General features: G+C 41.2%; 1 protein-coding gene across 2 annotated transcripts in view; it reads left to right on the top strand.

Moving 5' to 3' along the window:
* Window positions 1-5,762: 5,762 nt before the first annotated feature.
* FMN2 (formin 2) overlaps window positions 5,763-13,344 on the top strand; it is a 164,867-nt gene continuing 157,285 nt past the window's right edge. Inside the window, exon 1 of one of the 2 annotated variants that reach the window (XM_052805703.1) lies at window positions 5,763-7,737. In XM_052805703.1, coding sequence (XP_052661663.1) covers window positions 5,793-7,737 — 1,945 coding nt within the window. In that variant the 5' untranslated portion in view covers window positions 5,763-5,792. The remainder of the gene's footprint in view (window positions 7,738-13,344) is intronic. The other variant, XM_052805704.1, reaches the window with a different exon arrangement.

Below are 13,344 nucleotides of genomic sequence, written 5' to 3'. Positions count from 1 at the left end.
TTTTCAGAGACTGTTTCTGTGACCTGACTGTGACCTGCAGTGCATACATCTCTGGAATGCTGGCAGTGTTCTGTGTGCAGCTGTTCAGCCAACCCCTCCTATATAAGTAACTATGAAAGGTTCTATATAGCTTTTATGCTGAAAAGTATATTTTACAATAAAGCAGCAGAAAGAATATGGAAATGTTAGGGGGAAAAAAATAAAATGGCTTGTTGGAATGTGTATGGTCTTTGCTATGTCGAGCTGATCATATTTTTAAACAAAACCCCCCTCTGTTTCACAATGCATAGATGTATTATTGCATATAGGTGAGAAATCCAGGAAGTTAAATGCTTCACAAAGATTTTGGCTCCTAACCAGTGGGCATTCTGCAGCATAGTAGTTAGCAAACATTGCATTGCTGGAGACCCTGCTTCTTCAGATAGATTAATTTTAAGTGTTAGTTCTCCCTGGCTGGAAATCGTGTGGGAGAAAATTCAGCACTATGTAGCAGGCATTTGAAAATCCTAGTCATTATTTTCTCATGCACCTAATAAAAGCTCCTAGGCAAGCCAAACACTCACCTAGGATCATATCTTGCTAGGTTCAAGCTCCTCATAAAAGAAACTTTTCAATAGGTAAAACAGGTTTCTCATTAGCTGGATCACCTCAACTTAATATAAATACAATGCATGAGGCATGATTTCATACTCCTCAGACAAGCATTAAAAGAAAAAGCAGAATCTCATATCCACTAGAAACTAAATGAGGCAAGGGCGTGACCAACTTCATCCCTAGCCACTATGGTCTCTTAATCCACGTTACATTTTCTGATCTCCTGACTTGGCCCTTGCCAGTCAGAGAGGGGAAGGGAGTCTGCTAGAGCTTGTCAAGAGTCATAAAAGACAATTCTCCCTATAGCTGAAAGAGATGGGGGGTGTGAGGGCAGGAAACTATTTTCAACTGCTCAGAGCATGGCTTTGGTGGTACAAGGGAGTATTTAATGGTAGCTGGTGCCTTCTGGGGAGATCAGTTTTCCAGCACGCTCAGAGTGGCAGCTGAGGGAGGATTCCTGCTGCCAGAGGACAGCAGGAACAGGGACCTGGCTCCAGCACTGGACTGAATGAGAATGAGCCCTCTGCTTGCTTATGAAAATTCAAGCTTTAGTGACATATAGGTGGCTGGTCTGCTTACATAAACCTTTCTTCATACTGTCTGCATTGCCATATCCCAATCAGTAATGTGACACCAGAGTACTTTAAAACAGTCCTGTTAATCCTGTGTGCCTTTATCTCCAACTCACACCTGTGCACATTGAGACACTAATTAAAAAACAAATCTCTGCAGGGTGTGTACGGCAGAGGTGAGGATCCCCTGGGCTGTCCCTACTCTCCCTCTCCAAGCAGTACCCCTGTCGCCTCAGGGAGTGGGCTGAAGGGAGGCTGGAGGAGCCACAATGTTGGGGGGAGCAGAGCCCAGCTCCCAGAGCACTGCCATGGCACTGTGGCTCTCGCACTGCTGCCACCTCACCCTCAGCCCTCCTTTGTGCGGAGGCGAGGCACAAAGCGCCGGTGGCAGCCCAGACCTTGCCTGCAGCCTTGGAGAACGAGGTTCAGCCTCCTCCAGCAGGCCTCCACCCTGGGCCGCCATGCTGTGGCTTTCCCCCAGGACAGCACCTGCCCTGGGCCACAGCAGCCTCCCCCCCACCCCAACTACTGAGTCTCCCCAGCAGGGAAGGGGAGCACAAAGCCCGTATATACGCATGTATGTAGCCTGGCTAACCGCTTTGGGTTCCTGGAAGAGCTGGCTGTGAGTGCACGTACAGAGCCTGGCCCTCAGTCACCGTGCAGGGCAGCATGGGGATGCACGCAGGGCACATGGTGTGGCTCATTCTGGGGGTACATTTTCTTCACTCCACCCGCATCTTTACTGCGCAGTGATGATGGTGCTTCCGTGCTGGTAGCCACAGCATTACTGCCGGGGTGCTGTTTGGGGCACTTCGTGTGTTGCCAGCACTCCTGTGGTTTAAACCCTTCCCTGGGCTGGTACTGGTGAAGCCTAACCCTGCCCCAAAGGCTGGGCCCCCCGCAGGCACGGCCTGCGGCAGTGCTGTGCCTGTCAGCAGCAGTAATGGGGTGTTATTAACTTCGCTCTTTAGGGACTTGCTCAACGACTACTATTGAGAGAAGAATGAACTATCACAGTAAATAAATCATGGTGAAAACTCGTCCACCCCAAGAAAGCTGTGTCTCCTGAGGGCAGACTCCCCCAGGCAGCCCATGCTTGCGACAGGCCCAAAATACCAGCACAGCAACTGGTCACCCAGCCTTTTTGTGAGGAATTTGGGGGGAAATGCTCCCACCAGAATCCCAGCCCTGCCTGGGGGCACTACTCTGCCTTGGCTGTGCTCCAGGAGGCTGAGGCCTGCACCCAGGTGTGGTCAATCGGTGCTGGCGGCAGCCCTTCCCCTCCCAGCAGGGCAGATGGGCAGGCAGGCAGTGCTGGGGGGATCTGGCCACCTTTCCAGAGAGGCTGCAGTAAATGGTAACCGTCGTCTTGAAAATAAACACAATCTCATAACAGGGGCTTGCTTTTCTAACAGGAATGTGTTAACGTGGAAGTCTCTGGGAGCACAAGGACAGTGCATGTTGAGCGGTTAAGTATTGGCTCTCCTCTGTGTGTTGCCATTTGCGTACCCTGAGCTTCGGAGGAGAATGAGAGGTGAGGGGAATCTCGGGCCTATGTCTGTGATCTCACCCCTTGGTGTTTTTCACTGACCACTGGCAAATATTATATGAGGTAGGTAGGGAAGTTCATGAACTAGCCTTAGTTGTTTGTTGACAATTTATAGCAAACTAAGAATGAGTTATAGTGACTCTTAAAAATGAAATATCCTTCTTGAACACTTAAACCCCCTCTTTTCCCCATTTACTTTCTGTTAAAAGTCTCTTTTTTGGTGTAAACTATTGAATACATTCTTAGCTTTTAAAACGTAGCTGATACTGAAGCAAAATTGTTCTGGTTTCTTGCTGACTTTTAATAATATGTTTTTCTTCAGAAGCTAAAAGAATCCTGAAAATAAACAAACCCCAAAGTATTAACATTTGTTTTTATGTTTGGCTAATGTTAACCTTTTGTACTTTCCTGCAAATGCTGATTGAGAGTTGCATCTATCACTGCCACTTTGGGGTAATTTGTATTCTGTCCCCCATGCTCCTTTTTTTTTTTCTTTTTAAAATGTGTTTCCTGGGCCTTATGTGGAATAACCAGAGCAAATTCTTTGACGTTCACATGCACACCTCTCTTCACGTAAGTATGCCCATTTTGGTGATGCTCTTTCCCTGTATAGATCAGAAATCCTGGTCAGAATCCATGATGGTTAGGATACCATATTCAGATGGAGTACCTAGAAACTGGTTTGGCTTTTTTTCTTATATTTCTTTTGCTGTTAGGATTACAGCTGCAAATTGAAAAAGTCTGAATAATTTTTAGTGTAATATATTTAAACTCAGGTAATATCTATGGCTATACATTTACGTGTTTTTTTGAAGAACTTACTCATCAGGATGTGCTGTATGAAAACTTCTAGGAAATAGTGCAGATACTAATGATTTAAAACATTATAAGTCTCTAGTTTCTAATTAAAAAATGAAGATCAGTCTTTAACTTGACTGTCTTATAGCCCCAGCTTTGACGATGGCTTGGTTTTGCAGCATGATTTGCAGTGTAATTACTGCTGATGAATTATCATTAGTTGTAATGGGAGCCTGTTGAGTTTGTAATGCAAGTTTACAGAGAAGGAAGGAGAGGGAATGTTTTGGAACATCACACTAATTCTACATTTCCCTTATACGTTCAGTCCACAGTATATTTATATTACTTCTGCACTATGTTAATTTCTGGCAGTTTTTAAATGGGGTGGGAAGCTACAAATACTCCAGTTGTAATCAAGGGTTAGATCCTTGTCAGTTCTAGTCAGTGAAAATACCCATCAAAGTAGTATTCTACTACTACAGTTCCCTCAAACTGTGCCTTAAGTAATTCTTACTGTGTACCTTCAGATGGACTGAAATTACCTGAGTTTTCAAAAGACTTTTGCAAGTATGTAATAATGCCGTGAAAGATAAACAAATTAGAAACTAAGTAGGATAACAAAAAGCAAAAGCAGAAATGTAGTCAAAAAGCAAAATCACTTAACATGTTCTTGCAGGTTTTGCTATACTAGCTCTTGCTAGTATTTTTATGAATGCTGAGTGCTGAAAATGAAAAAAAAAAAAAGTAGTAGATGAATCACTTCATTAGATAAGTGAAAACTAAAAAAAAATAAGCCAAACCACTGAGTGTACAGTCATCTGATCCACTTAAAACACTTGAGTTCTTGTAGACAGAAGGCTTCTGGTGCCTGAGCCACAGGCCCCTTGGGACAGGACTTACATGAGAGCAGTAAGTGACCAAGAAGCACATGGAAAAAATTATAATAGGTTCAAAATGATTTACTTGCAAGTATTATTGACGGTGTTATTCTTTCCAAACTGAATTAACAGCACTTTAACAATGACCACAACCCAGATTTGTAAAGGTATTTAGCATCCTTTGAAAAAAAGTGTGTGTGTAAGGGTGTGCCTGCATAGTTTTTAAAGTGTGAATGATACTCTTTTTCTTCTTCTTTAATGTGTATTAAGGCAGAGGAAAGCAAGTGAAACCTCTGGTAGGGAGAAAATGATACCAAATGCAAGAGTTAGGTAAACCAATAGGATGCATTTCCCTGGAATGATGTATTGTTTTAAGGAACCTCTGATGAAATGGAAATTGCTAGTAAAGAAGCTCAGAGGTGTGAGGAATGCATGAAGTCTTTCACAGAAAATGAACCTAATAGACCAGGCAGTTTAGAGATGATAAATCATAAACAGAAATCTATCTAATTACTTCTTGGCTGGTGTTGAACCAAGATATTGAACGGCTGAACTGATCCAACTTGGCAATTTGGCATTCTTATGCCCTTGTGTTTTTATTCCAGTTATATTAAATCTAAATTTTAAAAGTGAGAGTACCTGTCTGGAAGTTCAGGAAAAATATTTATGAAGTATTGATACTTATACATCTAAACTGAAAATGGAGGAGAAGCAGCAACTGGTAAAAACTGTTGCACAAGCTTCCAAAATAGTTAGCAAGGGACAGTGCCTAAATCAATTATTAAATATATAGGGTGGAATAGAGGAATGCTTTATTGTATCCTTTTCCTTAGTAGCATTTGAATACTGTTGTTTTCTTGTTTGTTTTATCTTGTTTCATGCCAGATGTTCTTATCAGGGAAGACAATGGTGGTGTGTTTTAATATTGATGAGTTGATTCTCCTGGGTATAATAGTATATCTACCTTCTCAGAATACAAATTGTGGGAGGTTTTTTATAGTGTGATTACCATAATGCATTGAATTTTAAGTGCAACTCTTTAAAACTGTGGAAAGAACTTTTTGTTTATTATCTTTCTTCTGTCTACTTTCAGAGTGACTTTCCTTTTAAAATTATGTATTGTGTTTTGGTGACCTTTAAAGAGTAAACATGTAAATCACCAGAGGTACTGTGTGATCTGTCAAAGTAGCATATGCTTAAGCACCTTATAAACTATTAAATAATCATAATATTTCTCTTTCCAAGGTTATTAGTTTATTCATTTAAACAGTTGGAGAACAATTGCAGAGTAATTAAAGTACCTTGCTTTAACTCCCCCCCCCCCCCCCCCCCCCCCCCTCCAGGAACTTGACCATCGAAGTCCTGAAATTATAAATGATTTGGTGACGAGCCAAGCTTGCAATGCAGGCAATAAAAACCGTGGAAAAAGAAGTGACTTTTATAAAGGAAATACTTTTCACAGAATCCTTCTTAAAGAAACAAGAGTGCAGCAGAAGCCCGGAGAGCAGGCGGCTCAGCGAGCAGCAGCCATTGGAAGGAGCTGTCTGCAGCTCTCAGTGCTGTACTGAGCATGTCCCAGCGGAGCCCAGTGCAAGCAGCACATTATGCAAAAAGGCAGCTCTAGCAGATGGGAGAGAGGCACAGCAAGCATTTGCTTCACTTGCATCACCACCGCTTGAAAACAAACCTGGATCGCTAGAGGGGATCTCGCCAGCAGGCCAAAGGAATGAAATACGGGATCATGGCTTGATTGCTGAAGGTGTTGCGCTGCAAAAAATCATGGGGAATCAAGATGGGAAGCTGAAGAAAAATACAGGTGATGTGCACGAAGGAGGAGAGGATGCCTCTGGGCCCAAGGATACAGATGGCACAAAGAAGGTATCGGGAAGCAGAAGGGGACTGGGGAAGCATGCTAAAGGAAGTGAATCCGGTAAGAAGAAGGGTAAGTCAGACTCAAGGGCCTCAGTGTTTTCAAATCTGAGGATCAGAAAAAATCTGTCCAAGGCTAAAGATGGGAATAGTAGTTCACGGGAGGATGTTTTGGAAAGCCAGGCCTTGCAGGCTGGAGAGCTGGACAGTACTCATTCAATTGTTACCAAAACTCCAGATATAAGCATCTCTGCGGATGAAGGGGGTCTCTCAGACACAGATGTTGAACATTTTGAAATCAGAAATGAAGCTGTCCCAGCTGCTGTGGAGACACAGGATGGACAAAGGACCAGCTCTGGCTCTGATACGGATATATACAGTTTCCATTCAGCCACAGAACAAGAGGATTTGCTTTCTGATATCCAGCAAGCTATTAGACTGCAGCAGCAGCAGCAGGGGGCAATTAACATTGGAACTGAGGACCTTGTCACCAAAACAATGGGCCGACACATGGCTAATTCACAAGCAGCCCCCTTAGATTTTGAACGGTTTCTTTCAGTAACTACCACTGACAAAGAGAGGAGCCCAGACACTGACGGGGCTTTTCCAGCAATATCTGAAATTGCAGAAAACATTCCCGTCTCCTGTGCAACTGAACGTGAACTGAAAGAAGCAGTAAATGGCACAGGCTCTCCTGGTAACGGCTTATTTGAAACACAAGAACGTAAGCTATTGATTGAGGAGCAGGAACAGCTCATTGCTGGAGTGGATGCTGTAGCTAGTGAACTAGAAGATGATTTAAATAGAACTGCAGTAGAAAACCGGTCTCAGACAAATAGCTCCACACAACCTTTCCCAACCTCGGTAGCAGATGCTGAGACTAAAATTGCTGAAGTGCAGGCTGTTGATTTGCAGGGCTCAGTAACAGAGGATGATATTTCAGATGCAGGCCGTGATCATGCTGCTGAGACTCAGGAAGGGAAACACACTCTGTCAGCCAGTCAAGAGGACCTGCATAATGGTTTACCCATGGAAATGAAGAATGGCATTTTGTCCTCTGAGGGGACAGCAGGCAGTCCGATGCTTGGTTCCCGATGCTTTAAGCCCTATCTAATTAATCCTTGTTACATCAAAACCACAACTAGGCAACTGAGTTCTCCCAACCATTCACCTTCTCCCTCTCCATCCCAGAGCCCACTTTTTACAAGAAGGCAGGAGTCCTTCCACAAAAAAGAAAAAGTCTCAATCAAGAAGCAGAGGTCTGCTAGTTTGGCAGGTTTATTTAGTCGTTCTGCAGACTGGACAGAAGAGGTATCTAATCACAAATGTGAGATAACGCAGAAGGTGGGCTCTGCAGGCTACTTGGAGCACAAGGGGTTTAGAGAGAAACTGCAAGCGGAAAGAGTGCCTTTGACTCATTCAAGAAAGTCCTCAGGGGTGCAGGCTTCTACAGAGACATTTCCCAATGTCTTTTCAGGTGAGTGACATGTATTAAGGATTTTTTCCCAGAGAGTCTTTGAGAATATATTTAAAATACTTGAATTCACTCCTTTGCATGTACTATTGTCTTTACTTGTGCTGACAGTTTTAAAATCGAAGGCCTGGTCTTGCAAACACAGTCACATTTCATTAATGAGCATAGCCTCTCTATTTGGTGTCAGCCTGGCAGTACTGCCAGTAAAGGAAGTGCATAACTCTTTGAAGTTTTTCTTTCTGCTTTTCTCCTTTGTCTAAATCCTGCAGGAAAAGGCTGGATGCCTTAAATTATTCTTGTTGAAAAATGCTAAGAGCTGCACTGTTGTAGGCAGACCAGCTCTCTGCATAAATAGATCTTTCAGATGCGAAGCTTTCTGTAACTGTGATCCTGTTTGGGGTTTTCTCGTGCTAGGCACTGTTCTGATGTACTGTAAATATTTGAGAGCTGCACCTGGTGTTAGACTGAGGCAGTGATGAGGATTTGCTTAGTGCAAAAAGGAAAAAGCCATGCAAGCACAGATGGACAGCACTACAGAAAGGAACCAATTTTCCCTTCAGAAGGGGGAAAGAGAAGAAAAAAATGTTAATGACTCGAAAAGGCAGCGTAAAATGGAGAAGAGAAGGGAAACTGGGGGCAGTACAATTTGGTAGCTGTGGCAGGCTGCTGCTCAGGCTAAATAAGGTGACTCCTTCAGGAAAGCATTCTTTTACCTTGCTTGTTAGGCAGCTTGCATTCTCTCACAAAGGCATAGGAATACAGATTTTACAAATGAAATAGTGTGAATAGATGGTTATATTTTCCTGCACTTTGAGGGGTTTTTTACCTTTTCTCTTCCCCTCCATCTGAAGTTTCTATATAAAGCTAATGTTTTCACAAACAGAGAAGGCCTCTGCCACATAGGAGGTATGTATACAGAGGAAACTCAGCAACATATTCCATTTATTTTTCACTTAAGAAAACTGTAGAACTAAGAGAATACAGCGAACATGCCTTACGAGCATCCATTACAAGATTAGAACAGTTGAATCTATAATCAGGTCTGTTTGGAATAGAAGTCTGTTCTAGATGCATGAGCACAGTAACCATATATGTAGCCAAGCTATTTGCAAAAAGTGCAGTGAGAATTTTTTTGTGCTTTTATGAAAACTAAACAAAATAGTATGGTTTATGAAGGGAACAATGACGTGATTTAAAAATCCCATGTAAGAAAATAGTTAAGCCATCAACAACTGTTTTGCATAAAAAGACTATCTTGTTTTATACTGTAGATTTTAAAAATTATGTAACTTGCAATCATTTGCATTCATAGTTGCTTTCTTTGTGCACATTCTACTCTGCTTGGTGTCACAGTAATACTGGTGAATGAACCTGTCTGGAAACAGAAATTAATTTTTTGCATAACAGCCAACTCCAGGAGTTTGAAATACTTGGGTAAAGAATTAACATTATTTTCCAGTTTCAAATCACAAGAATACTTTCATTCTTCAGTAGTCTTGAACAAAAGTCCCCAATTTCAGTCTTGAAAATTAGAATTCAAGTTTTTAACACAAAAAAAGCTCTCTGAAGGAGACCAGCCCCCTGTGAAGTGAGCTGAATCTTTTTTGTGTTTTAAATCCCTTCCACCTGTTTTCTTAGATTTCATTTCAGACATCCCTATCTGAAGTTTTGCAATTTGAGGTGATCACTACTTTCAGATTTATAGCATATAAAAAGCACACTTTTTTTTTCTATCAACATTTGACAGCTTATCAACAACTTGGAGAGCAAAGCTTTAAATTGCATCATCAGGAATTAGACTTTCTTCTTTATGGTGGTGCTATGATGGAAATAAATTTTATATGGCAAACTTCAAGAACATGGAATTACTTTTTAGAGACCTGTTTTCCAGGAAACAGACTTTTTCACATTTCCTTACAAGGTTTTGATTTACTTATTAATAATTTTTGTTTTATTGTGTTTTCCCACCAACACTTTAGACTGTTATTGTGAAGGGACCAATGTCCAATGGAACAGTAGTTCTGTCTCTTATGGAAATTATGGTGACCCTCATTTGCATGTACATACCAGCTGTCTTTACAGGCAGAGGACAATTATACCTTTCAGTTCATGCAGAAAAGCTTGAAATGAGGGAATGGGAAATGGCATGATAACACTTAATCTCTTTTTGATCATTCTTAATTTTCAGCTTGTAAACATATTTTTAAAAATATCAAGAATATAAAAATAACAAGTAGTGTACATAAAAAAGGGAAATTAAACTTCACATTAGTATTCCCACAGACTGGCTGTCATTGCTGTAAGAGCAGAAAAGCCTCTTTATTTAAACCAGTCTGCACAGTAACAATTACAGAAATAATTTCCTTGTAATTTGAATACTGCTTTTGAAAAATGTTGTATTTTAACTGCATGCATGAGATGCATCAATTCAGGGATTACCATCAGGCTTTTAGAAATAACATTCATTATAGTGCCTCATTTCTGTCTTTAAAAAAAAAAAATCACGTTCTTGCCTAGAGCATCTTGCTGTGCAATGACTGCAGTGTTGTTCTGCATTTCTAACTAGAATCAAGTAAAATATTCCACAACACTTTAGTCATTGATTTTAATGACAGCAGGTTCTATGCAGTTGACTGGCCTACTTTTGCACTGTGTTGTGGTTTGGCTGTGTGCCATTTGGTTTTCACAATGATCCATACGAATTCTTCTAAGGCTGTTTTAATGTAAAATGTAGATGGAAGCCAACAGCTGGAATGGTGGAGGCTTTGCATATTTTAATTTTGCTTTATATAGAAATAAGTAAAGTATGGTATTTCAAATTTGATGCATTGGCTAGGAATATGGTGTAGACAAATTTATGGGCATTTTGTAATTCAGGCATCGGATCTATTTCTTGTGTCATGAGGACAGCTGTATTTGAAATTGCAGTGACAGTAATTACAACTTCTAGATTACCTGATGCACGGTGGAGCCATGGCTTTTATGTTGTGGTCCCAGGAGGACAAGAGCTGAACTGAATTAATAGGGTTGGCTCTCTCACTTCGGTATGTGACAATGAAGGATTTGCACTAACATTAAGAGAGTATCTTGGTGGGAAAAGGAAACTGATGTTTACAAACATTAACATAACTGAAATGGAAGAGCCTAATAGATTGATTTAATAAAAAAGAGTTTATCCTCACATTAATTTGACATGCAGTGATTGCAGAGGACCTAGTAAGGGTGTCAGTTACATAAACTGAATGCAAGAGCCCCATCAGCTGCCCTAGATGGTAATTAAACTTGACCCAGACAAACCCATGCCCTTTCTAATCTCTGTTGGCTGGCTGTAACACACTTGCTGCATGAATCTCTTTCAAACAGATCATTTATCTTTAAATTTCTATTCAGAGATTTATATTTGTCCTGCTTTAGCTGTAAACAGGAGACAAACAAACAGAAAGTCCTGGTTACCATAAACCAAAACCTGAAGTCAGTCCCGTGCTTGTGTGCTCACGGCCACTTTCTGATTTCCACGGAGGGCCGGCCTCCTCACAAAGGCCACTTTATCTCACTTTTGCGCTGTGCTAATGTCATCTGCACCCACTTGCAGTTCCAGTGCAGTGTCTGCAGGCATATACAAAGGTCTTAGTATAGATAAGTATGTGAAAACTTGAAAAAACAGGATCAAAGTTTGTTTCTGAGATATAAAGAACATCTTCTTAGATACTTTTTCAAGGGTTTTTTTCATTCTGATTCACGTGATGATGCACACAATATGTATTTGTTGGCATCCTGAGGAGACCGTTTATCATGCAACTGTTATTTAAGACTGCTTACGGTTTACTGTTTCACTGATGATATTTGTTAACAGTAATACAAATGTTTCTTTATCAGACGGCGGGGTAGTGCAGCCTCCTGTAACTAAGGGAGCTGCCCAACAGCAACCCTTCATGTGATACGGGATCATGTACTACACAGAGTGTCCTCTTTTTGCCTTACAAACCCAAACCTGGAGGCAGGGGGAAAGGGCTGCAATACTGCACTCCAACTACAGTAAACTCTGTTTGAAAATGGGCTGCAATATGTTATTGAAAGACTGCTGAGTGCTGATAAGCTGCTTTAATGTTAGGGTGCCAACACTGCAATATGGGAATCGGAGCAACATGAGTAAAGTCACTGGAATGCAGTGCTGCCACAGGCTTGTTTTGATGAGGTCTCATGATTAATGCTTTGATCTTTATCTAGATCTTCACTGGGAGTAGCAGGTTTTGGTCATGGCGTTGAGTGGCTGCATCTCTCAGGCAACCTCCTTCTGAGCAGCAACCCCATTCTGAAGTCTGACTGGCAGTCTGACTTGTGTCTGGAGTAGAAGTGTGTTGTCTTGATTGCCTCCTGGTCTCTTGGGGTGCAAAGGGGGAAAGGAAAAGGGACAGTTTGTAGCTGGAGGTCCGTGCAGCTCTGTTTGGATCTGAGACAGTACCAGTGGAATATCCATCACACATGGGATCTGGTTAGAACTGGTCATTGAAGGACATCATATGCTTCAGTGATTTCATTTCTGTGAAAAGAGCAGTGGATTATTGCAGTGGGAATAGTTATGTGGAATTTAAGTTTGAATATATTTCTTGGATCTAACTGTGCTTTACTATTTTTTAAAAAATTTATAAATTATTTAATAGCTTAGGTGGGTGGTTTGTCCATTTTCTTAAAAAAAACCTGTGCATAGGCCTCTGCAGAAAAAAAATCTATTTCTTGAAGCAGGTCGCAGTTGTTTCCTCCATGCTGTGGTGTCTAAAGAAAAATAAACTTGGAATTGAAAAGCATCTGTAGGAATATTTTAGGCTGCCTGTATATGAGGGATCAAGTTCTAATGTGAATCTTGGTGACAGAAAATGCAAAAATACTAATTACCCAAGATATTTTGTTTGTGCTGTAGTCTAACCAAGCTCAGGATATGACCAAGTGTATTTCTTATAAACTGCTCCTGCCAAAATTTGAACTTACATAAGGAATAGTGGTGGTGAAGTGTGTATGTGTAGGTGTTTCTGTGACTGTGGCTGTGATTATTATTAGGTACATTTAAAAGCATCATTCTGTAGTGGCTAGGTGGAATACAACAGTTTCTGGAAACTTACTTTTATGCATACAGTTTATTTTTTCGGGAGATGAGGTGAGTTGGTACAAGGGGAACAGGGCAGAAGCAGTGAGCCGCTGTGAAAGGAAGGCAATGGAAGGATATGAGGACTTTACATTGTGTCACCTCATTCCTGCCTCTTCATATGATAATACAAGGCCGGTTGCATTTCATTAAATGCTTTAGAAAAGGCAGCAAAGTGGGTTCAGGAGCTGTGTCACACTATTATTTCCTTTAAGCAGCAGCAACTTCCTGCATTCCTACATCGCAGCTCATGTAAAGCAAGTTAGGGACAACAGACGAGGTGGTCTGTGTTACCTTGAGTACAAAATGACTATTCCTCATTTTATTTCCATATTGCTACTGTCCAGAACATGTTTCCTTCACATTGATGGAAATAGCTAGGCTTTCTGACCATGAATAGGAAGTGGATTATGTTTTCTAATGCAAAACCTTGCTCTGTTCTCAGATAAATACAAAACATGCCTTTAATC

The sequence above is a fragment of the Harpia harpyja genome, chromosome 13 (assembly GCF_026419915.1).
Source record: "Harpia harpyja isolate bHarHar1 chromosome 13, bHarHar1 primary haplotype, whole genome shotgun sequence".
Lineage (NCBI taxonomy): Eukaryota > Metazoa > Chordata > Aves > Accipitriformes > Accipitridae > Harpia > Harpia harpyja.
The sequence above is the reverse complement of the archived record's forward strand: the minus strand, read 5'-3'. Positions and strand labels throughout refer to the sequence as shown.